Source organism: Danio rerio, chromosome 1 (assembly GCF_052040795.2).
Source record: "Danio rerio strain M-AB ecotype USA chromosome 1, GRCz13ab, whole genome shotgun sequence".
NCBI lineage: Eukaryota > Metazoa > Chordata > Actinopteri > Cypriniformes > Danionidae > Danio > Danio rerio.
Window position 1 is genome coordinate 12,759,627 of NC_141021.1, and position 27,269 is coordinate 12,786,895.

General features: G+C 37.5%; 1 protein-coding gene across 18 annotated transcripts in view; it reads right to left on the reverse strand.

The window, feature by feature from the left end:
* The window catches only part of sdk1b (sidekick cell adhesion molecule 1b), a 456,411-nt gene that overhangs the window by 350,382 nt on the left and 78,760 nt on the right, over positions 1-27,269 (reverse strand). For 4 of the 18 annotated variants that reach the window (NM_001443427.1, XM_087235707.1, XM_087235706.1 and 1 more), the window contains exons 1-2: positions 19,990-20,211; positions 18,399-19,257 (exon numbers count right to left, since the gene is read on the reverse strand). The exons of 11 other annotated variants lie outside the window; for them this stretch is intronic. In NM_001443427.1, coding sequence (NP_001430356.1) covers positions 18,399-18,894 — 496 coding nt within the window. In that variant the 5' untranslated portion in view covers positions 18,895-19,257; positions 19,990-20,211. Of the gene's footprint in view, positions 1-18,398; positions 19,258-19,551; positions 19,618-19,989; positions 20,212-27,269 lie in introns of those variants that run through there. 3 more of the 18 variants (NM_001443430.1, XM_087235704.1, NM_001443428.1) reach the window with 2 other exon arrangements.

Here is a 27,269-nt window from a genome sequence, read left to right on the forward strand (position 1 = left end):
GTAAATTAATATTGAATGCCAGTGTTTTATGTGGAAGCTCAAAGCTACTATTATGACAGATTGAAAGTTTGTTACTTTAAATAGTTACAGGTATGAATATGGTTATGGTAATGGTTGCAACCATTGTAAAATAGCCAGCATAGTGCACACCAACAACTGCATGTCAGATGAATTTAAATATTACAACTTCTGCTTTATTTTTAGGTGAAATCATTTAATTGTGTTTTTTGTGCCATGTTTCATCTCACCCAACAGGTTGACTGGAAACATCTGTGATGTTTACAAAAAGACATCTTGAAACTCTTGTGTCAAATTCCAGCTGTCCTCCAAGAGCACCAAAGGGAATGTGCTTTCATTACCATGTTCTTGCAAGATTTTTTTTTATGATTTTCCTTCAAGAGGTAGTTCACCAACAAATGAAAATGACAACCCCCTAAAACATTCTGTAATTAGCATTCCTTTTGATTTATTAATCAACAATCAGCTAAATTCTGTGATCAGGGTTTCTGCATGTATATTTTAATCAAATTTAAAACTTTTTAAGACCCTTTTAAGACCATAATGAAGAATTCACTGTAAAAATGTATAACAGCGGTTGTGAATTGAAACTCAATGCAATAACAACTTAGATATATATGTAAAAAAGAAAGCTTTCTGATCGATTATTGGTGACTGGGTGTCAGTCGAATGGCTAGCTTTACTAGGACATAGGAAAATTAAGACCTTTTTAAAATAATTTAAGACCTATAACACAATATTTTCCCAGAGATGGGTTGTGGCTGGAGGGACATCCACTGCGTAAAAACTTGCTGGATAAGTTGGCGGTTCACTCTGCTGGGACGACCCCGGATTAATAAAGAGACTAAGCCGACAAGAAAATTAATCAATTAATGAATATAACACAATATTTCAGTGCATTTAAGACTTTTTAAGGCCTGAAATTTTGTTTTTTGAAATTTGAAACATTTCAGACTTTTTAAGACCCCGCGGACACCCTGGTGACATTCCTGGTTATACAGGTAATTGTGTTGTCATTACTAAATTCCAAGTGTACAAAATATTTTAGATTTATATACAAAATATATTTTTGAACAATTCCACAGAACAGGCCTTACTGTAAACCACAGTATGGGCTCTATTTTAAATGATCTAAAGCACACAGCGAGGATAAAGTCCATCTACAGAACAAGCCTCCTCCATTGGTCCTCTTTACTTTCGTGGATAAGGAAATGGTGTTGTACGCACTGCACTGAAGACATCCATTAGCCTACATATTAAATTTCATTTGTCAAGCGCAAAGATTTTTTTTCTAAACTGTTTCTAAATTCAGTTCTAATTTACAGCAAACAAATAAATCAACAATAATAACCAAGTGCGGTTGAAAAATTTAAATATGCATATACAAATACTTCTACAACTACGAATATATAAAAAGATGGATTTCAAAGCCTCCCTGAGGTGAAGGCATAAGAGGAGGTAGTGGTTTTTATATTTATGTAGAAATGATCAAACATTTGAATCCCTAATTTTTTTTCAGATTTAAAAATATGTGTATTTCTGTACATCTTGTGTGTAAAACTAACTTGCTCATTAAACAAAAAAAACAGCTTTTAGTTAGTCAGTTGCCTCAAAATAGCAATGCACCAACAATGCGCCTTAACACACCTCCTTTTCAGACCAGCATGCCCATGAGTCCACAAAGTTGCGCAAATGGATTTGCTACTTAAACGTGAAAATGATTAGTGATGCACGATATATCTGCGGCCATATCGATATCGTCTGATGAATGCTATTTTTAATGTTATTGTTTACGTTAACTTAGGCTGATATATTTAAGCCAATAGCTTATGTAATCGTACAGAACTGCCTATCTCGTGCATGTGTGGGTTGAACTTGTTCAGACTTATCCAGTGCACTATAACAGAGCTTTCCTCACATTGTTTATTCCTTTAAAGTCTGTGCTTTCTTGGTGTGGTATTGCTGTTTGTTAATAACTCAGTAATTAACCATATTGCTTTTCATTGTAGATATGTTTACTAGAGTGTAAGGTTGTTCACTGTATAAAAATATAACATTTTGAAATATTTATATTCATCAGTTATTATATTGTTTATCAGCCTCCAAATCTAAAGTGTTATTGATATCGTCAAAAAATCAATATCTGTGTATCCCTAAAAATGATAGCTGAGCTAATCTGAATATAACAAAAAAAAACACTCCGATGCCTGGCACCATATGCGGCAGGTGTATGATAGGGCCCTATTTCAACCTCGCCACATGTGGATTCATGAAAGCGTAAAAGAGCATTTCCAAAAAAATGTGGAAAACAATACTTCTAAGCAGTAAATAGGGGCTAACTAAGACAGAGGAACCTGCTCTCATCCTTCTCACCCTCATTTTATTTCTTTCTTCATTTGTGTCATTTACAGTGGTGTAACCTGACACAGCTCACACAAGTGCCTCATTCATTGCTGTACCCAGGAGACTGTCTTACTGATTCAAGGGCTTGCTGTAAGTACACAAGCTAGTGGCCTCGACAGGGATTTACCAAGACTATGGATTTGTTCCAACACCAAGCCAGCTGCCAACCTAGACAGTTTTTAAGACATCAAACACATCCTCTCAACATCAAGACAGTCCTAAAGTCCCCAAATTCCACAAATGTGGCTAAATGTCTACAGGTTATCTCACATCATATTTTTGTTAATGGAAGCGCAGAGCTAAATTAAAAATAGCTCAAAATAATCTAAATATAGTTGGTGCCACACTACAGGCCCTGCTCCATTAGCAAACAGAACCAAACCATGGCTTGACATTTTTCATAGTAATGGATATGCTGTGGCTGCTATATTAAATTAATTTTTAATATACAATCCATTTTTTTCAAAAATTCTTGTACAGTGCAAAATAGTAATAGGGATAGAAGCCGACAGCTTTAGCTCGCTAGTGATGCTAGACGGCTAAAGCTAGAAACTTTAGATGTTTCGAGTAGATTTAGTTGTAAAAATGTATGAAGGGTGTGTGCACCATTTGTAGGGAAAAAAAGAAGACAGTAGCGAATAAGGATGTATTTTGTAATAAAATTGAAATTATGAATCAACAACAAGAATAACATCACTCCGTATCTTTAAACCTCTACAGCAGTCTCATGAATAATTGGAAAACACTCAAACAAAAATAAAAAATATAAAACTACTAATAGTGCGTTCACACCAGACGCTTTAAGCATCAAGCGCAAGTAATATACATGTTAAAATAAAGTCGCGAATAGACATCCTGAGATGCTATTCGTGCGAATGAGGCAGCACAAATGATGCGTTTGACGCAAATAAAGTGAGCATTTTGCACATTTGACGCAGTTAACGCCGGTGTCCCTGCAGGGTTTAGGTCCAACTTGCCTCAACACACCTGCCTGGATGTATCAAGTATACCATGTAAGACCTTGATTAGCTTGTTCAGGTGTGTTTGATTAGGGTTGAAGCTAAAATCTGCAGGACACCGGCCCTCCAGGAAGTTTGGTGACCACTGCATTAATCAATAAGGAGCTTGCTCTTGTAGGGGTGTCATTATGACATATCGCCTGTTGTTGGCGTCCCTGATTAAATCTACTTGCTGACACCCAACAACAGCTTATGAAACTGGGTTTAGCTCAGTCAGAAGAACCACTGAAAGCTTCCATCATCCAGGTAGTTTCTGGAAGAGTTGAAGAGCTGAGTGCACCTCAGAAACACCTAATGGACATGATGCCAAATAAATGCACTGTTTTTCAGCCTTCCTAAAGCACATAAACCACAGCTACTCTTTTAGTAAGATCCAAGTTAGCCATTTAGCAACGAAACTAGAGTCATCGGCCAAACACAAGCCCTGCACATGACACAAATCCACATCTATTGTGAAGTGAATTTCACGTGCAAATTAAGCAAGTAAACTTAAAATGTCCACACGTCTATTTACGCACAAATAGCATGTTTTGTTTTTTTTGCGTCTGGTGTATAGCTTATAAGAGTTCATTCTCTTACAAGAATTAGTTCATTCAGCAGACACAATGTTTTTTAATTTTATTGAGAAAATTGGCGAATTTGTATAATCTAAATCATATATTTTATGATGGATCATCTCTCAATAATGATTGGATCAGGTTTCGAACATTGTAGAAAATGACTAATGCTTATGAATTAATATAATTTAAATCAGGAGTGGGCAAACTCTGTCCTGGAGGGCCAGTGTCCTGCACTGTTTAGCTCCAACTTTAATCAAACACACCTGCTTATAGATTTCCAGTGATCTTGAAGACACTGATGGGCATGTTCAGGTGCGTTTGATTAGAGTTGGAGCTAAACTATGCAGGACACTGGCCCTCCAGGACAGGAGTTTGTCCACGCCTGGATTAAATTATATTAATTCATAAGCATTAGTCATTTTGGACAATGTTAAAATATTCCCTCATGAGATGGGGCTTGATTTTCTGTACAGAAGTGTAGTTTTGCTGAACTAACTCCACTATTCAACACAAATTGAATTAATTTGAGCAAATAAGATAAACAAAAGCATACACAATCGATTAACAAACTCAAAGCTCACAACAGGTCTTTAAAGGTTTTTCAGTTATTGTTAAAAATCAATTTCCCTATAGAGAAAATGAATGGCGTTGGCCTCTACACTGCACAGTTAGTTCAAGCCAAGCTTGTGGTCTCCTGTGATTATTTGTTGCATAGTCTCAGAGCTTGACAAATCAGCTAATTTTGATTCCATTGTAAGGATTCTGACTGAGCACCAGACAATCTTCCTAATCAAAACAGACAGAAAAGATAGTAATCTGTAAACAGAAAAGCCAACAGTATGTCAAAGAAATAACTATGATGCAACACCACGCTGCCTTTACTCCTCATGTGGGCTTATTACTCATAGCAACAAAAAGCAATACATTTCAAACTAAGGCAGGTTGGGCTTTAGGCGGCTGTTCGGGAATAATATAAATGCATGTACTTTGTATGCATTGATATCTTCCACATAACCCCCTAAAGTAGGACATGTCGCCGCTGACAAATGTATTGCGTTTTGTTGCTTTGTAAATATTACAATACATTTTTCAGTGATGATGTTGACTTTGTCTGGCTCTTGTTTTTCAGCGCTTTTAAACTTGATTTTAAGCTTTTGCACACTGCGACTTGCAATATGCGCACTACCTGCAATACAAATGAAAAGAAATCTTCAAAAGAAATGGGCCTATATGGGTTTCGGCACTGAGACAGCAAGGCAACACACCGTTTTCGAGCAGAGCTAATGTGCATCTTAAAATGTAAATTGAAAACTCTAGCAGTAAGTAAAAGACAAGGGTGTTTGAGTTCATTTTTTTTATTAAATGAACACAACCACCAATGAAGCGCCATGAAGAAGAGATGCATTCAGATGTCCATGAGTGATTTCTCAGCTCTGAACTGCTTGAGAGAAATGATTGGTGCATGGAAGGTGTTTATTGTTGTCAGACAAACTATTCGTTGTCTATTGTTTGTTCTGAGGTTGTAAGTGCATTTCTGTGGGTGAAAGCACTCGCTAAATGACTTAATGTAAATATAAATTTCACTTGAATGAGAGACGGGGAGTGTGGAAGTGGTGGGGTGTTTATTGTAATGCTTTTAGTCCCATGCTAGCAATGTTGGCCTTAGCGCACATTCAATGGAGCAAAATGAAGATAAACAGCCTCCATTTCGAAGCGTTCTCTAAGCCACCGGGGCCTCTAATGCATCCCTAATGTGTGTAATGTGTTCTTGTGTTTTTGTTTGAGCGAAAAAAAAATAACTGTGGCTTGCTACTTAAAATGTTTAAAAAAAACATGTTGAAAAATATGTTTTGTCACTTATTTTTCTGCTTCTGACTAATATTTGGAGAAAAATCAATCGAGAGAACGTGAGATTTGCAAAAACACATTTGGCAGCTGAATGTGTAAATGTTCTTGTCTTGCTATTCTTGATTGCCAGATGGTTTTCTGTAAGCTAAACACCAAGTCTTGCTCTACCTCAAATACACAATATCCCACATTTATTTCCATGTGCTAAAATAAGCTGATTTCGACCAAATTAGACTATTTATTTCTGAACAATCACATTGTATGGACACAATGTAGCTAGTTTATTTGTACTGTGTACACACTTGTTGAAATTGTTACACTGTAAAATCCAAAAAGTGAAGGTAACTCAAATCATTTGAGGAAACCGAATACAACAAACGATTCAAGTTCAAAAAATGATCCTAATGAGTGCTGTGAACTTAATCCATTTAAGTTAACGAAGCAATCTGAGTACTGTAAAACCCAGTAAGTTAAAGCAACTCAAGCCGTTTGAGGAAAATGATTGTTAAAAACCATTTGGGTAAAAAACTAGTACTGTGAACTTACTTCATTTGAGTAATGAAACAATCTGAGAACAGTAAAACCCAATAAATGAAGAGAACTTTAACCAACTGAGCACTGTAAAACCCAATATGTTAAGGCAACTCAAACCGTTTGAGAAAACCGACTGATACAAACCATTTGAGTTAAAAAAAATTATTATGAGTACTGTGAACTCAACTTGAATTGTGAACTTAAGTTAAAGTAATGGGGTATTTAATTAACTGATTACTTTCAACACTGAGTTCAAAACTTTTCAAATGAGTAGATTTAACTTTCAGTCAATTTTAAGTTAACTACACTCATTCCATTTGATAAAGCTGACTGCAGGTTTTTAATGTATGAAATGGTTGAGTTGTAAAATGACAATACAAATATTTTGATCTTAAATAAACAATTTTAAGGACTTGCAATAATCTGGTTTAACCAGCGGTCTGCTGTAGCAATACTAATGTAATGTAGTAATGTGTGACTCCCACATCCATTAACTCATGCATTCAATACATACACAAAGCAGAGAACACTGACAATGTGCCGACAGAAGAGACAGAGAAATAAAGTTTAAACGCAATTCTGTTCAACAACAAATATGGTGATTGTCTTTAATGATTTGTGACAGCTTGTTGTAGCCTCAGTGGCACATTAACAGATCATTTTTACTGCTAGTTATAGTATCAAATAATTATGTCAGAATGTACTGAGAGAAAAAGTACAACCTACCAAAATCAAGCATAGAAAGATGACAATAAAACAGCTTATTAACAATAAAACGAATCCATGCAAATGTCAATTAGTTTAATTGTTAGCTTTAACTAAACTATTGATAAATATAGAAAGCAATGTTAAATATATAGATTTGACATCGTACAATGTCTTATGTGAAACATCAAAAGCATCGTCATTGTAGGTGAAGGTAAATTAATTATGAATAATTAATTAATCCATAATGAACTCATTATTTGTAGCCTTCCGTTTCAACTACCTGACCTGCATGGTCTTTGTTTTACTCAAAACCAAATGATAAATAAATAAAGATAAGTTACACACAAATTACATTCTTGATAAACTGCCCGACGTGCACTGCTCTCTGGGGTTTTGTGCTCAAAGCACCCGTGACTGCTGAAACGCCAGTGTGCATGTGAATCGTATTTGTTCTAAAATAACATTTTAAAACTAAGACATATTAGTGTAAACAAGGCCTGTGTGTGGTTTTCGTGAGAGGGTTACTGCTGTGACGGGGGTGGGGCGAAGGATCGCGAATCGAGCTCAGCATCGTGATGTCTATCGGCCATAGGCAATGGAGAAACAAATTTGTGCCTAAAAGGTCCACATTAATACCCCAAGGGTACACATTAGTACCCAAAAAGTACAAAAGTGTTCCTCATAAAATTCTTAGGTACTAATATATACTTTTGAAGTACCAATATGGACCGCTTAAGTACAAATGTGTACATTTTGAAAAGGTACCACCCCAGTGACAGCTCGTGTACCTTTATTTCTGAGAGTGCACAAGGACAGAAAACTGAGCTATGTTATATGCAAACACAACCTTTAATAACTAGTTTCCTAAGTTCTCATAGGAAATTACAACAGTAATGTAACTGGTGCTCTATTCCAAAGCCAATAGTATGCCTCCTACTTTGTTTTGTAGCCAAATTCAAAGTTGCCTGCATCCTGCGGAGAAAAGATAAACCCAAAAGATAATGCATTATGCCAAGCTCAGTGGGGGGTGGGGGAGAAATAAAAAACTGGAGTGTAAAGTGAGAAATGTTGATTATAATTAAACATAACACACTGTAAAAATGCCCATTAAAAGGAGCAAAAAAATCTCATAATTGAACTAATGGTGTTATATTAAGTCTGCAAATATATATATTGTAAAATTCATTATATACAAGTTTGGGCAAAATGAAATGATCAATTCAAGAAACACTTGAAATACTTTCTTTTTACAATGCATAATCATTTTATTTACACATTCAGAAATAAAGGTTAACAAGCAGCCACTGGGGTGGTTCCATTTCTAAAGGGTCCATATTGATAATGACGTACATTCATTCATTCATTCATTCATTCAGTTTCCTTCAGCTTAGTCCATTTATTCATCAGTGGTCACCACAAAGGAATGAACCGCCAACATATCCAGCAAATGCTTTACACAGCTGATGCCCTTCCAGCTGTAACCCAGTTCTGGGAAACATCCATACACACATACACTACGGCCAGTTTAGTTTATTCAATTTGCCTATAGCACATGTCTTTTGACTGTGTGGGAAACCAGAGCACCCATTTGAAAAGGTCTCTTTTATTTCTGATCTGATTTCAGTCTAAAACAACAGTACAAACTCAACTGAAATCAATCAGTCAAGTTGACACAATTTGTGTGCATTGGTGTGCGAAAGGGTTTACCCATACTGATTTTTTATTTTTGGCATGTTTGCTGCACTTTTCAGATCATCAAACAAATTTAAATATTAGTCAAAGATAACTACAGTAAGTAAATACGTACGTAAGTAAATACATCAGGCAGATTTTAAATGAAGATTTTTAATAAGGGAAAACAAAATCCAAAACCATATAGCCATGTGTGAAAAAAAAGTGTTAACCTTTGCTGTCAAAACAATTAAACTCTGGTTTATAACAAGTTAATTAAATTTCACAAGCCACATCCAGGCCTGATTACTGCCACACCTGTTTGCAGAAATCACTTAAATAGGATCAGCCTGAGAATGTGAAGTAGACCAAAAGATCCTCGAAAGCTAGACATCATACTGAAAGCCAAAAAAGTTCAAAAACAAATGAGAAAGAAAATTATTCATATCTACCAGTCTGGAAAAGGTTATAAAGCCATTTCTAAAGACTGCAGCCAAGCACAGTGAGTGCCATTATCTACAAATTCCAACAACATGGAACAGTGGAGAACCTTCCCAGAAGTGGCCGGCTGTCCAAAATTACCCCAGGAGAACAAAAACCACTCATCCAAGTGGTCACAAAAGACCCCACAACAACATCCAAAAAACTGCAGACTTAACTTGCCACAGTTGAGTGTTCATGACTCCACCATAAGAAAGAGACGGCAAAAATGGCTTGCATGGCAAAGGTCTAAGACGAAATCCACTGCTGAGCAAATAAAAACAAAGGCTTATCTCAGTATTGCCAGAAAACATCCTGATAGAGAATATCAAAATATCCTGAAGGAGAATGTCCGGCCATCTGTTAGTAGCCAAAACAAACTTGGGTTCCGCAGCAGACCAATGATCCAAAGCGAAACAGCAAGTCTACTTCAGATGAGCTGAAGAAAAACAAAATGAAGACTTTGGAATGGCCTAGACAAAGTCCTGACCTGAATCTAATTGAGATGTTGTGGCATGACCTTAAAAAAAAGCAGTTCATGCTTAAAAACCCTCCAATGTGGCTGAATTACAACAACTCTGCAAAGATGATTGGGCCAAAATTCCTCCACAGCACTGTGACAGACTCCTTATCACCTTAACGCTTGATTGCAGTTGTTGCTGCTAAGTGTGCCCCGACCAGTTTTTAGGTTCAGGGGGTATATCACACAGGGTATAGTATTGGATTGTGTTTTCCCCTAATATAAACTTTTATTTGAAAACATGCATGACGCGTTTACTTGTGCATCTTTGACTAATATTAAAATTAGTTAGATGATCTGAAGCATTATAGTATGACAAACATGAAAAATAGAAATCAGAAGGGGGAAAACACTTCACAACACTGTATGTAGGCAGCAAGCAAGGCAGTTCAGTTATGAATCAGAGCTTGGACTTCCATGTGACCAATTACTGAGAAAACAACTGATTTACTGTCAGCACTGCAGCTAAAACCTCTGACGCCAGTAATAGGAATTGTAACTACTGAAATATTGATCAGAATTGTGCTGACTTCTTTTTAATCATAAAAGGATGTGTTTATCATTGGGTACTTTGTTATTGGCTGTGTCGGCCGTGTCGTGCGGCGGCTCTGTAAACACTTTCATCTGTGAGCAACTGTGAAATCGTGAATCTCTTTCAATTAAGCGAGTAAACTTTGATGCTGGTTATGGCATGGTAGGTCCACGGCTTTAAAAAGCCTGAGCAAAACTCATCTTTTAGAAATGAGCCCGGGTCACATTTCATCATAGTCAAATAAAGCAACAGTCTCATTTCTTCATATTTGGAGCTAATATTTACAGGCCTCTCCCATCCCAATCACCAGAGGACTTGATTCTGTGAAATGCGACGATAAAAACACTTCATTTGCTCATCAGCTTTTAGCTGACTGTGTAAACCGACATGTCAGTTTGCCCTAAATTTCTTTTAATGAATTTTTAATTAATGAGCTTCCAGTTCAAGTAGTGCGTGTCATTGAAATAATTCCAATTCAGATAATAAACTACAGTAGTTCTCGCAGACTAATCCTGCATAACTGATAAACTCACTTGATGACTAGCAGAAATTGAAAAGATGTTAATGTGGCACTTGTACAATCCCGCATAATATGAAACAAGGCCTTCTGGGCTTCCAGAAGCCAATGAATGGTGCACATTGCAGAGGTGCCACTTCTATTCATAGGCAAAGTAGGCACTTGAACATGTAATACTTGATAACAAAGAAGCGTTAATCTCATCATTTATGAATGCGTACAAAAAATATATTGGTGTAAAAGCTGATTAGCAGCGACGGAAAGACCTCTGTCCAAACGCCAATGCATTGACTCAAAGTCAATGCTACAGGCATCAACAACACCACAAAGATAAAGAGAAAGAAAGAAGAAACAGCTGAAACCGATTTATAGAAAGGAAAAGAACTGGAGGGTATTAAAGAAAGGGTTTCACATGTAAATTTCAATCAAAACAGTTCAGAGCATCCTCATACATTGTCAGGCTTTGATCAGATCCAAAATAAGATTCATTACTTTCACGCCAATAAACTTGCTAACCTTCGGTTTTTGACAGAGAGAAAGAGAGGGGGTGGACGTCGAGCATGTCTTGTGCATGTAATGATCGCCAGATAATACTTAAGTGAGGAAGGCAGATGTGTTCAGACAGGCAGAGCGAATTAAACCCAAGTGTTTATTGCCGAGCATTTCCTCAAAGCTCTTTAATTCATCGCCGTGAACACAAGCAGTTATATTGTTGTTCGTAATAGACCACCTGTCGGCAAACTATCAAAGTTATTCTTTCCTAATCTTTCAAGATGATTACTATAATGAAACTTAGTTAGCAATAAACCAATCAAGTCACTCGTTTGCCACTGAAATTAAGAGATCTATACTCATTTGGCCACTTTGGAATAAAAGAGGTACAAAAGCTGCGGTTAATGACACAGTCTGGGTCACGGCAGGGGGAGGGACGGGTCTAAAAGCGGACCATACAAGCAAACAAAGAAGCCACAATAGCTTTTGGGGCCACATACTAATGTTGCACTCATGCGTAAACACGCACGCTGTCTCACAACAAGCCACTTCGAAATACTTTAAGATGTCAATGTGAGAAATGTGGAGAGACACATGGTAAAAGAAGTTAAATGGCCAGAGGAACAGAGGCCCCAGACAAGCTAGATGTAAATTAGGATGAAAACATATGCAGTCTTTTAGTTTGGCCCACTGGTTCCCAAACTTTTTTGGTCACACCCACTACGACCTAAAAAAAAAAGACAACTGCCATTCGCATACATTTGTGTTTGTTTTTATGAAAACCAATAGCACTATCTTTCCAAAATATCTTTAAAAAACTCAACATTCCAAAAGACTTCCATGGAAGAATGTCACCTACTTTGCATGTTAGTTTGCATATAATGCACATTCATATCCATTTGAAGGTAAGTGAAGTGTCTTCCTTTGAAAAAACAATAGAGAAGCTACTTACTCCCAGGGTCGTTTATATCAAATTGGATATTTAGCATATATTTTATTTAGTAACATCTCATTTTTTACGAGGTAGGTCTCAATGCTCAACCCCCAACCTGGAGGACCAGGACATACACACATACAATTTAGCTTTCCCAATTAACCTATAGCACATGTCTTTGGACTGTGGGGAAAACGGGAGCACCAGGAAGAAACCCACTCAAACGAGGGCAGAACATGCAAACAGAAATCTCAATTGACCCATCGGGGGCTCGAACCAGCACCCTTCTTGCTGTGAGGTGACATCGCTACCCACTGCACCACCGTGCCAGCCAATAGAGAAGCTAATGCAATTTATTTTTTTAGTTGTTCAGAAAGAATATAAAAACCAGAGAAAAACATTTAAAAAAAACATTTAAAAAAACAATACTAAACAAAAATTACTTGAAAAGCTAAGCTTTTTTAGAGAAGTACCAATGATAATGTTATCAAAACAGTCCACTCATATGGATCAGCAAAAAAGGTCAGAAAACACCAAATTTGATTGCTGGCAGTTTCTTTATAAAGAAAGACTAAACATCCCTGAACATATGTAGTAGTATGCCACAGTTGTTTTGAATGTAATCTTTAAGTACTTGCACATGCCTATAGATCAGTGGTCCCCAGGCCATGGACCGGTACCAGTCCATGGATCAATTGGTATCTGGCCGCACAAGAAATCATTAATTACTTCCGTTTTATGTATTTCTTGAGTCTGAACATCCTTTTATTTTGAAAAAATGACCTTGTTCTCTTGGTTACATTTCGGTCACTTGAGTGCCACAATTTTATCCTCAAGCTAGCAAAATGAGTAAAAAACTGAAATTTCTTTGCAAAGAAAACAAGGTCCAGTGAAAGACTCACGAACAGCCAAGGAATTTGTCAACAAATCAGGTCAATTCAGCATGTCTGTGCAAGAAGATCAACAACTGGAGATCGCAAATGATGGTGGCCATTCACATATTGCGTCTATTCCATGCGCAAGTTGTTTCCAATGAAGTTGCACGCAATTTTTCCAAAAACACGGCAGTGCTTTTTGATTTTCTCCATAATGAAACTTGTATCAGAGTCACAGCAATGTTTTGTCAGCTTGCTGTCCTCTGAGAAAAACGTTGATGGTTGCCTAAAACCCCAAATTCAAATGAATCATTATTATATTGCATTGTGATGCAAAAGAAGGCAATTCGTTATTAGTTTAGTAACAGAACATGATCGGTATGATATACTTAGTTTTCTGACGTCATTTGTTGTGGTAGCATAGAATGTCGAGGGAGGCTAAACACGTGTGCAATAATTGTAATCGGACTGAACCATGAGACCAGTGCAGCTTCACACCCCTACTAAACATGTAATACCAGCGCTATCTCGTGGCACATTGGTACCTTTTTGATTTAGTGGCTAATTCGTATTCGCACAATTTATTATGATTTGCTTATCCCGCAATGACAGTTGGGTTTAGGGGTGAGGTTTCAACGGACTGAACTTTTTTGTATGAAATCGCCACTAAACTGACGAAACGTAAAATAGTTACGTTTCCTCATGAGATCAGGCTGGTAATACAGGTCACAATCTTACAATCCCAATTTCAGGTATCCCTCAGCATAGCATAGCATGAATGGTGCATTACTGTGTGAGTTGCATGCTGTGTTTCTTTTGAATTTCCACTTTTTCCAAAAATAGCTATAGCTTTCTTTAATAAACACCACTTGGTTTACAATGACTTGATAAACAAAGAGCCTGGTGGTAGACTGAAGCGCTTGTTTGAATATTTATGGTAACTGTGTTTCATTAGGAGTTGGAGGCATTGTTGTGTTTGCGTGTGCCAGTGGGAGCATGGCATGGGGAATGTAGGAAGGGTGCAGTACGTACTGGAGTGTGGCACTGGGTGTAATTCTGAGCAGTTCTTATTCAGCCCCTGCAGGAGTTTGTCATCCGGGATCAAAAGCCCATCTGACCAGAGCGGCACAGAGAGAGGCTTTAGACACAAGGAGCAGTTTTCATGCCGTGCCGACCCTGCCAGGACCCGCACACACGGCTGCGCGCGCACACAGACAAGCAATCCCATCAATCTCGATTTCATTCTATCATGCCTACACTCTCTCTCTCTCTCTCAGTTTCCCTGCATTTTGCCTCCCTCCATCATTGCCTTCTCGCACCACTTTCTTTCCCCCTAGTTTAGCTAACGCACAAGCTTTTCTTCCATTTTTGATTTGATAGACATCCCAGTGACCCTAAGCCTGTCTTTTGTGATGGATGCAAAGGAAGAGCGGGGTAAAGAGATGCCTCCGTAGAGATCTACTTATCCAAAACTACCATCCCATCCATCCTTCCCCTTTCTTCTTTCTGCACTGCTTCCTCCTTTTCACGCTCCACTCCTCTTTAGCATCTGCACCTTCTCTCTGCTTGTTTCAGCCCACATCTCCTCTCATCCCATCTCTCCTGCACTTCTCTTCTTCATCTGATTCTCTGAGGGACCTTGGTGGCGCATCAAGATGTCAGTGCGTTCGAATGCAAACATTCATCACTGACGTGCATTGAGCGCATACACACAGAAAGCCACTCAGCGACTGACATGCCTGGCAAGAGTCATAAATACAGGGAGCGCAGCAAAATAACTGGGGACGGAGAGTGACAGTTCTCCAAAGTTTCAGCTTTTGGGACTAAAGTATTTTTAAAAACAGCTTAGAATTAGAGAAAAACTCACAAAGAAAGACACCTGTTGGTGAATGCTGCATGTAGAGGAGCTCTTCATGAACTATGGGTGCTTTCACACTAGTACCTTTGGTCTGTACCCGGATTCATTTGATTTCAGAGTATGGTACCTTTAGCCAGTGTGAAACGCTTCAAAAAGTTAATTGCAAGAGGCTTTGATATGAAATATATTTGTATTACCTAATTTCCCTTGCCCAAAGCAAATGTGTGACTGCCGTCTGTGTGTGACAGTCTTACTTGCCAATTGAGTGAGCACACTTTAGTTCTGCCCAATCAGAATTGTGCAACCAAACTACACAGAACACCAACAATAAAAAAAAAACAAACAAACAGGAAAGTGGGATGAAAACATTTGCTGCTTCAAAAGCATTAATAGATAAAATATCAAAGAAAATCAGGACATCTGTAATATGGGAATATTTTGGTTTCAAAGTTGCAGATACTGAACAAAAACAGGTTATTTGTAAGAATTGTTGCCACAGCACGAGGAAATACAACAACCAGCACCTAAAAAGGAACCACAGGCGGCTGTATGAGGAGTGTCTTGCTAAAAAGTCAACTAAAAGTACTCCCAGTGACACTAGATCTGGAAGCAAGCAACAGCAAAGTACAATTTCAGAGTTGTTTCAGCCATGTTAGTGTTGTTTTTTTATCATTATTATTTTTTTGTTCTGGTAACCCTTTATTTTGATGGTCCATTTGAGTATTAATAGACTGTCTGCATAATATCTGTTGATACTGCTCCTTCAACAGACATTTAACTGACTATAGGAAACTTTGCAAGTACGTCAACTCACACTAAGCCTAACCCCAACCTAACAGTCTACTTATATTATAATGAGAATTAGCTGGCATGGAGATGCAATGTAACTTAAATTCAACAAACAGACCATTAAAATAAAGTGTGATCTTTGTTTTTAATAAGCTACGCTATCTCCTTAATTTAAGTTCAACTTGTTTACTGAAAGGTAAAGTCAATTTATTTGCGTTTACTGTTTGCCCTAGAGAGAAATGACCTTTTCATTTCTGAATATTTCAAAACAAATTTGAATAAAAGTTTATATATTTTCAGATCCTTTTTTAACTTACACTCACTGCATTTTAGCAATAAGAAGCTTTGCTGAAGAATGACAACAAAATTGAATCACAAATCAAATCGAAACCGCAATATCTAGCAAAAAAAGAAACAAATAAAAAAGTAGCAATTAGATATTTCCCCCAAATTACATAGCCCAACCACAAAAGAGGTGGTCTAGACACGGTTCATGCAAACTCTGGTACAGTTCACTTCTGATGTGAATGCAATCCTACCAAATAACGCAAGTGAACTGCCAACTATACAATTCATTAGTGTGTATGTCTGAGTATCACCTACCTTGGTGACAAGCGGGACTGACCCGCAGTACACACAGTGAAAAGGTCTGCTTGTCATTAACGACTTCTGCAGACATTGCGTGATTTTTTTAAAAACGTTTTTAATATTTTTTGGGCCGATATGCAATTGGCTTTCTTTATTTTGGTTGTGGTAACAGCACCCTGAATCTTACATGACTTATTTTTAAGGGAGAGGGGCCTGCCTTGTATTAGCAGGTTCATAACAAGAATTCATAATGCTCGTATTCCATTGCCTTGAATAGCAAATATCCAAAAAAGCTCCTCACAACTTTAATTCAACAAATTCCCAAGATTTTGAGCATCTTATTAGTAAATGGTTGAAATCACAGCAAGATTTATTGAATAAAACAGCTATTTATTGCAGACTAAATGCTTCAGATTTTTTGTGATGGTTATAATCCTCTTAATAATTCTTGCAGGTTTTTCATTACAGTCTGAATTCTGCTCTCAGATCAACAGATCTTGACATAAAAAGGCAACGCTCACAAAAACCCTTTATGTTAACCTTCAAATGAGTGTTATTTCATGCTGAAATGCTGCTTCGCACTTGCTGCGAATATCATATTAATGGTTTCCACCTTCTCTATAATAGGCTCTAAATTCTTTCCATGAGCAGACCTTGACAGTGATTTAGAAGTTGAGCTTACGTTGGACTTTTTCTCGCAAGTGGCTCTGATTCTAAATATAACTTCTGAATAGCAAATGTTCAATTTCTTCAAAAGATGACAGACTCAAAGTCTGGACAAAATGTGGATTTTAAATTCGATTAGGGTTTGAACTCGTCCCATGCATGACAAAGCAGGATCTCTGTTTTCTGCCATTTTCCTGATGGGGTGTGATCAATAACCTTCTGACCTCCTTAAGGTTAGGGTTTGGGCCACATCCAAAGCCATAGCAAGACCTTGACATTAACTCAGGGAGAAAGCTGAGTCTGCAAGCAAGCAGAGAAAGCGAGAGAGGAAAAAGTGCCAGCCACCAAAGCTGAGGAAAAGTCACAGGAGTGGGTGTTCTTGTAACTGTTTTGAGTCGAATGCATTCATGCGTTTGCATTAATGCTACCTCCAAAAGAAAGAGATGAATTTCACAGCAGCAACACTGAAAAGCCCACGGCATCTCCATGCCAAATGCGTTTAATATGGTGAGACGTTGCTTGCAATACAATCATACTTTTGAATCTTTTAATCTTGCTGCCTTTTTTAACACTGAGATGCTCCCACGCGTGGCACGCAAAAATCTGTGCTCTGCTTTAAAACCTCCTAATTCAATCAGTAACACACCACCCCCCTCCTCTAGAAAAACAGCCTGCCGGGTACCAAAGCGACCCAGCTGGCACTGCATGCAGTCTACAGCCTGATGAAGCCGATTCCAGTAAAGGCTTAACTGAATTCTGCTCTGAATCATAATTCTGAATCTCAGAGTGTGTCAGTGTCCTTTCCTTCACACCCTTTCTCTTTCACACGCCTGCACCTTGAAAATTCATGCGTCCTGCTCCCTCTACTTGTCAGTTTGATGTTCAGTCAATACGACGTGTGTGTGACCTGAGAAAATGTGCGTGTTGACAGCATATGACCTTTACCGCTTTTGTTGAGACACACGGGCACGATCGCCCACCCCTCTCCTTCTCCCATGTCCCTGACTCTGTCTGATCTTCTCTCCTTCTGTGTGCCCCTATTTTTTTTCTCTCTCCCTCTGTATCTTTCTATACTTGCCTCTTTTCCTTTCCCTCCATCCTCGTCTCATCATGTCTATATACTGTAGCCCCTTTTTTCTGGATCCCTGGAACTCTTAAGTGTTAACCTTTAAATGTACCCTTAAGAATGTTAACATTTACCACAAGTTTAAATAACAATTACCACTCACTTCAGAGTTTTATACATGCAAATGCTCTCATTATAATACATGGGAATAAAAATAGGTAAACTCCATCAATACAACTGTTCAAATAACGTTTCAAGCACTGAATGAAAAATGAAAGTGCACGCAAACTGGTTTTTACGATGCACAAGCCGAAACTTACCTTGAGCGCGCAACATGTGGGTATTCCAAAGGAACACAAGGGCAAAAATCCAAGCCCACATCCCGCACCTCGCTTTCCCCGTCATCGCCTTCGCTGTATTTCCTTGGCGGTTAATAATCCCTTTAACTTTGCCCTTGGTGAGAGTGCTCTGACCCCCGTTAAAGCTGAAATCTTTACTCGCGGCAGATGTGGAGGTTAGAGAGGAAAGAGGAAAGTGCGCGCTCTGCTTCACCGCATTTACGAGGCGATTCTCATTCATCCCACACGCGGGAGAGTTCAGCACCGAGTCCGCGACTTTCCCGGCCGCTTTACTTTCATGTCTCACGGCTTTCTGCAAACCCTCACATTCATCCACGCATTTAGTACTGAATGAAACGATGCCTTCAAACCAAAAAGACCAAGTCTCTGGCGTGCACCACTCTAAAATTACCAGCACGCTCCGCAAACCTCCGTCCGCTGCGCGCGAGCCGCTCTTCTGTGTCCCGAGGCGGCTCATGATGTTTCAGTATTGATTCCAGTTAAGTATTAATACGTTTGAGTGTACCGGATTTAATTTATCCGCTTAGAGCGCCAATATCTCCTGTAAATCCGCGTTGTTTTGACGTGTTCGCAGTCGGATTTATCTACCCGATCATTTCGAGCATTTCCACGTCATTCAGCGACTCTTGAAGAATCCCTTACAATCCATATCGGTGCTCGCTAAATCTGCCTTTATCCATCTGGAACAGACCGCGGGAAAATATGATAATGTCACCCAGAAGACTTTATGTATCCAACAGGTTAGCCAGGGCGTAAAAGAATCACACAAGTGATGAACATCCAGAACAAATCCTTCATAAACGAGTAGATGCTATAACACCTGTGAACGGAAAAGCAGGCGTCATGAGTATGCTAATTACAGTGTAATATGATTTAATCATAATCCTTTTGTAAATAACCCATCAAGTCTGATGCACACCATGCTAAGCAACTCTAAAAAGAGGATGATGTAGGCTATCCTCAGTGATGACTTTTTAGAAACTTATCTAAATACAATACAAAACAAACCCAAAATGCTTTATTGTCGCATTTTGTTTAGAATATGTCAAAGACGAAAGGCAAACACAGTAACAATAAATAAACAAGTCAAATTAGAACAAGTGTTTTGACTCACTAGATGGAAAAATCAACCACACTGTTTGCGATGTCCATATTTCATTCACTAAAATGAACCGACTCTTAAGAATCACTCCGGGAATCGAATTACAGCGCTGTGTGCTCGGCAAAAAGATCCGACTCTGAAGAGTAGTTCAACATCGAACTAAACAACTGTACTGTGAATATAGTAGTGATTATTTAAAAAGTGGGACAAGACCACTTTCGCAATATTTCTACCTTGGTAACATATATGGACAAATAATGTCCTAGATCTGTACTGAAACTCAACGTCAAGAAAATCATTGATAACCGGATCACAATTCCAATGTTTATAGGTAACGTTACGCCCGTCTTCATAATGAGCTTCGTATTAGAGGTTTCTCATTATTAAAGCTTGGTTACACTTTAAATCTGTTTAAATCTTTACTTTGGAAAGTGAAATTAAAGTCCTCACCTATTCTTGCGGTCTTGTCTGTCTGAATGAACTTAGCAATCGAAGAAAACTGAGCTGTGTGGCGGTCACCGAACACCTGCTGCTTGGACCGAAGATGAAAACATGCAATAATGTTCCTGTGAGGCAATTAAAAGCTTTGTCGGATCTATGTATAATGCCACTTTTTTTAAAAGGCTTTGACTGAGCCGCTCGAGTTTTCTCTTCTCTGGAATAGTCATTTGTACAGGGCTGAATTTGAAGTTGAATTCGGCGTCCCAGCCGCTCCGCCCTGCTCGGCGCTGATTGGTCCGCGCTCTGCAGCCTACAGCCTGTATTATTTTTCATGGGGAGCACGTGGAAAAGAAAAAGCTTCAGAAACACGGTGCCATGCGCCCCCAATCAGACAGAGTCATTTATGCTCTGGTCACACTGAATGGGAAAAGTTTGCAAATCTCTTTTTAGAAAATGTAAGCTTTTATAGTGTTTTTGTCAGAAAGTAGTTTAAAATAATCGTGTTGAACTTTGGTTTAATTGCATTGGTTCAATGAGAAGTCAGTTTTAAAATATGTTACTTCATTGGACTCCCATTATGATTTTCTTTCAGGGCGATGCGGGTTGAAGTGACAAAAGTCCAGCATTTGTCCCTTACATAAGCTCACTTGTCCTATTTTGTCTGCTACTCCATCATAAATTGTGAAAATAACCCATTGAAAAAGGCTTTAAGACCAAGCGGAATTATCTGTTGACTGTCACATCAGTGTGACTTTAATTTATCAGTTTTGGCCAGTGCTAACTATTATTTTTTTATGATTTTGACATGGAGTTGTGCAAGAAAACATACAATCGGATGTAAGTAAAGTCATCTTTCATTACTGTATTGTTTTTAAATAGAGAAAACATTTTACTAGTAACTTTTATTCTAAATCATGGATCTTATTCTTGAAATACAAATGACAGATAAAAAGGTGTGAAGCACCAAACGCAGGCCATTTTAAAAATAATTTGAAAACTAATTTGACTATTGTTGTTATCCATGAATTTTCAATCAAATAATTTTTTTTTTTTTTTTTTTTTTTTTTTTTTACAAGAGAGGCTAGAAAAATCATCAAGCTCAAGTTACGAAGCTTAAATTTTGAGTGTGGAAAGTTGAATGTGCTGGCCAGTTCGTTATTTGCCTAATAAATGACAATAGGCTACAGTTTTTTATTTATTTTTTTAAACTTAAACAGATTTCTATTTTTTTCTGTCTAATGATATATGATCTAATAAATTTGTATTTTAAAAATAAGTACTTATTATTTTTTCTTTATTCAAAATCTTTAGAAAATATTTTGGTACATTAAAAAGTGTCGTTATGATGACCGTCTGACAAGCTAATCCAGCTGAAAATAGTGCTTCAAATGTCACTAAAATGCAGTTAAATATCATGAATAAATAGAAAATGAGACTAATAACTGCAAGAAGGTCCACATTTTGAGAAAAAAAGAACCAACCCTATCATCAGGCTGGCTACGGGCCTGTTTGAGAAACGTTTTTTCTCCTCACAGCTCATACAGGAATCTTTTTAGCACAACAAGGACAAAATTACAACATAGGGGTGAAATTTATCAGCAGGTTACATGAACCAGTTTTATTGACTGACTATCATCAAAGGCATAAATCCAGACAGAATTGTGTTTTAATTTCATTTATTTTAATTTATTCTTCATTCAGTTATTCCATTTAATCATATGATCATTAGTCATTTATACAATTATCATTATATAATTTTTATTGATTATTAGTTAATGATTTGATTATTATTACTGATTATTATTTCTCTTTTTATTCTGTTTATATTTTATAATTACTATTTTCCTATAATTATTGCTTTATTATTATTTTATTTTTCATATTGTTATAATCTTATGATTCAAGCAACACTTGTTTTCAAGAGTAAGAGATAAAAGAATGTCTCCATTTCAAGGTCTTTATTGTCACTGGAAAAAGCAGTAATTTTCCAGTGCTGCTTGTGATATAATAACACTTGTTGCATTTATTGTGGTCATACGAAGTCTAAGCATTGAATCATTCAATAAACTCTTCTCTTTTGATCATCATCACTTCATCTCCTGCTTCTGCTGCTTTCTAGCTTTTACAGTCAACTCCTATATTGATAGGAGATTGTTAATTCAGCTGAATACTTAACAAGTTTGGGTATTGGGCGGCTCCGCTGGCTTGTTGTCTAGATACCCAGAGAAACAGACATTTTTTGACAGGATCTGTAGTCTGGGGCTATTATTTATCTGGCATGGAGAGTGTGTTCTAACAAAACCTTGTTCAAAAGTTTGCATTTCCAGGCCCTTGAAACATCATTGTTGTGTCTTATTATTTTCTGCTGAAACTTTTTTGTGTGAACATTCTCGTTTACAGAAAAAAATGCCAAGTAAACATGTTAAACTAAGATGTCAGTGAATTAATATATCCATACGAAATAATACGAGTAGGTAAAGTGCAAAAATCAATCGTAATATTGAGTTACCGTAATGATTTTTATAAAGCAGTATGTGTTTTCATCAAATGATAATTAAAGCTATCTAAAATGATCCTGAGACTATAAATCATATCACAGTCTATTCAGGAGTGTTTATGAACCTTACAAGATGACACAATTAAAATTAATATTGAAACTGTGGCATTGATCGGTCTAAAATACATTTACTTTAAAGCATTTTGACAATATTATTCAGAGTTGTTTGTTTGGCCTGGAATATTACCAAGGGGTACGAAGAGGTTATTAGACTTTTTAATCAATAATAACACAATTCAGTGCATTGTTAGACAGCTCAACTCCATTAAACAGTCATCCCAATGTTCACTGGCTTCCAAAAATGCTGCCATTTCTGCCCATAGTGTTACTTCCATGAACAGCAACCCTCCGAAATAACTTCCGTCTAAACATAAGGCCTTAAACTGTAGCGAAGTGGTTTCTGTTGAAAGTTAATGAAAGTCAGGTGGCCATGGCAATTGACCAGTGGTCAGGAGGGGAGGTGGGTTGCGTTTGCTCCCGTCACTGAGAGCAGTTCCTTCATTTCTCAGTGGCAAAATGTGTTAATACTATGGCCTCTGCCTGTGCTGGTCATTCCTTGGTTTCTATTAAGTATGTAATTGGAACAACTAATTCCAAAACCAATTTGATTTGCAATTACGTCCATCCCCATTCCAGGGCACTGTTCATTTAAAGCCTGTCTCACTCAGACAGAGATAGTGGACTGACATGAGGACACAGGTGTGTGCGTAGACATACACACACACAGATACCAATCTGCAGCTCCGCCTTGAATTAAATGTTTCTCAAGCCGCATTTCTTAATGTGTTTTTTCCAATGTGTAAATGGTTTCCACTCACTCCATGTCAGAGGTTCTTGTTACATCCAGGAAAAAAATGAGTTTAACCAACCACAACTTGGTAAAGAGTTCATGCAAGATTGAAAATTTTGCCATTACGTAGTCAGCCGCATGAGGACAAACCTGTATGACCTTCCTGCATGCAACCAGCACAAAAACCAACACATTTTAGTTTATTTCTTTAAAATGCAGGTGCTACTAATAAGGTAAAAGCTTTTAAAATTAAAAAAAGGATTGCAGTAGTGTTTTTAATAATTCTGAAAAAACAAGTCTGAAAAAAGTTCATGTTAAAGTTGTTTATTTAAAATGATTTATAATTAAGTCGCATAATTTACTATAATTTTTTTTGTCTAAAATTGCTAATTTTGGTTTGGACATTTCTTACAATAGGTTCATATTCATCAAAGGTAAAACACTTGGACTTTCAAATTTCATTCATTTTCCTTCTGCTTAGTCTCTTTATTTATCAGGGGTTGCCACAGTGGAATGAACTCCCCATAGACTTCCATTTATACACACACGAATGCGTCAGACCGGAAACGCAAACTCGGGTGACAAGTTTCGCAGTTTGCTGCGTTGGACAGTTCAAGCTTGGTGAACTCTGACCTGCAAAATCGCATCGCATGATTGCATGAGACCAAACGAAGATCAAAACATGAACTCTCTGGACAGAAATTTAAAACATGGACCCTTCACTTCCTTTTTTTATGTCGAATCATCTTGTTTAATCCCACCTCTTTTCGCAGTGCCGTACAACAGAATTTCGCAGGCACAAACTCTAGTCGGACCACAGCATTATCTAGCATATTTTTTAAACAGTGGATTCCCTTCTAGCTGCAACCTAGTACTGGGAAACAACCACATTCATTCACTGTGGCCAAATTAATTTATTCAATTCACCAATACCACATGTCTTTGGGCTGTAGGTTAAACCGGAGCACCCAGAGGAAACCCATGCCAACACAGGGAGAACATGCAAACTCCACACAGAAATGCCAGCCCAGCTTAGTCGGGACTCAAACCAGCTTCTTGCTGTGAGGTGACAGTGCTAACCACTAAGCAACCAAGTCACCCCTTGGATTTCCTTATAATACATTTTAGTTCACTTTATTTCTCAAAGTATCTCTTTACTGCCTACTCTGCTCTGATTGGTCAGATGGCACAGACTGTTGTGATTGATCTGTTGCTTATAGCATGTGCCAGACACAAAATGTCAATCAACATATCTGAATTTCAGCTTCAGAGGCTTCTTCAGTTCTTAGTAATTGTACAACTGTAATGTAGTATTGACTACAAATAACATTTTCAAGGCCAAGTTTAACGATAAAACACTGAAAGAACTGGTTAGAACTGAACCTCCAGCACCAGCACAGATTGAGCAGTACATTTCACAATGACACGTTTTTACTTATTCTGTAGTTCATTATGACATCTTATAGCTATATGTAATTTTAAAACACCACCATTAACTGATGTACTGTATATCCATGAATAAAGGTGTAAGAGTAATAATAACAACAATTAAATGAGCCCCGTCTGCAGAGCTTATTAGTGTAACAGATAATCAGGGTCATTTTTATAAGTCACCATTGAAATGACACATTTTGTGTAGTATGCACAAACCCTACAAATTAATTCTAGCAAATTTAGATCATATTAAAAAAACTGCAAATATACTGCAACTAGGACATTTGTTTTCAGCTTCAGTGGTTGTAATGAAATTTTGGATTAAAAATGGCATCTTGACATGATGTTGACAACCTGATCTAACTGTTTGCGTTTGAAGACGGGTCAAAGCTGAATTTGTTCATGATGAGCCATATTTGTTACAGCTCAGTGTATAGGTCAGTTATGTAAGCAAAACCTATTTAGGTTTAGCTCACATAACTGATAATATCCATATGAAAATTCAGAGCAGTTAATTTGACAAGAATGTTTGCAACACAGGCTCATTCTGAAAACGTAGCCCTATATACATTCCTGTATTTTCGCAAATTATGTAGCCAGAAGTATGTATGGCTGCATTTCGTTTCGTAAATGAACGCTATGGGGCGGTATGATGCCATTCCTTTTCACGCTTATCAGCTGACCGCTTACTTTTGTGAGGACAGTTTTCCGGCTGTTACCAGTTTGTCCAGTTAGCTCAACATGTATGTGGTTGGACTTGAGATGCAGGGAGATGCCCACGACGATAGGGTTCAAGTTCGGTGAAGAACAGTTCCAGAAAGTAGGCAAGACAAAAACAGAAGCCAAAAAATAAACAAGTAAATAACAGGGTGAGAATGTGGTAAAACTTGGTAAAAATCAGACAAGGGCCTTTCTTTTTCTGAATTGTTTTTTAAATTTGTCGGCTGGGTTTAAAAAAGAGGGTGGGCGGGTCAATCTGTGCTTTTTAAAATACTATTGGTTGGGTTTAGGGAAGAGGGAGGGTGAGTTCAGTCGATCGGTCAATCAGTCGACAGCAGCCTCTGGTGGATTTACAAGAGAACAGCAGGCGTGACTCAGCACAATGATTTAAAAAAAAAAATTTTTCCTCTTATGATAATAAAAACTACCATAAAACTATATTATGTCACCGTAAATCCAGAGTTGTATTTATAGACATAACAGGATGACCCAATTAAGTTGAATTTTGAAATATGAGTGGATTGTTTGATCATAAATACAACTGAGTGGGCATAATGAGATTATCCAGCCTGATCTCACGCGGAAACATAACTATTTTACATTTTGTCAGTTTGGATGTTAATTTATACGGATTCATACAATTTCACTAGAGCAAAAACTGATGATTTTTAAAAGAGGCATGGCACCAGATTCCACCTTTACAACCAACCAGCATTAATAGATGTAAAAATCATAATAAATGTGTGATTGAGATCATACAAATTCATACGAATCATCCACTAAATCAACAAGTTATGAACTGGCATGAGATAGCATTGGATTATCAGATGATAAATCCCAGCAGGTACACAACATCATAAAAGGTTAATATTACATTAGATTTAGGTCATGACATCAGGTGACCGAAATTCAATGTCTTGCCAGCATCGAAGGACAACTTTATTTTGATGTCCAATAACAATGTCAAATTACCCAGATATTTGGTTGATTTTAAATTGTGCTGAAAAGTGACCAAAATCCAACATCTGATAGATGTAGTGGTAATGTCTACAAAACTTCAAGGTGTTACATGATTAGACGCTGATATTTGGTTGATTTTAGGTTGAAAGTTGGACATTGACATCAGCCTGACGTTTTTCATTTCCAAACAAAATCCAACGGCCCCATGACATTGGGTGACAAAGTCAATACAATGTCATTTGTTGCAAAGTTAGAATATTTGAACATTAACACCCGCACAGTGTTTTACTTTTACTTTATTTTTCAATTTTATTCAAAATTGTCCATCTTTGAGTTAGCTATTAAGAAAGTGGATAGTGAAAACTGATAGCAAAGCAATCAAACATCAATCAAAACACTGATGAGGGTTTACATTTTTGAAGATTACATTTGATATGAATGTTATTTCAGGAACACATACTACTGGATAACATCCTAGCCACCATCAAACAGATACTTAGTCTACAAATAGCGGTACCTAATATAACATCTAATGAAACTCGACCTAGAATGTATTCAGCTGCTGCTCTTTGAACTCTCACGCTTCTGTCAATCATATTTATGAGAGTGCATGAAGATGCCCTATTGAAGACATTCTTCAGTCGATGCGCTCTCTGAGTTGCCGACCAGTTTTGTGTTTCAGGGGATCAGATTGCTTTGTGAAGAGTTAGAGTTTAGCCGATGGAGTTCAAGGTATAAGGTACGCCTGCATATCTTTCAGCAATCCCACTGAAGGATTGTCAATCAAACCAAAGCACTCATGGGAAATGCTTTACCAAACAGGCTAAA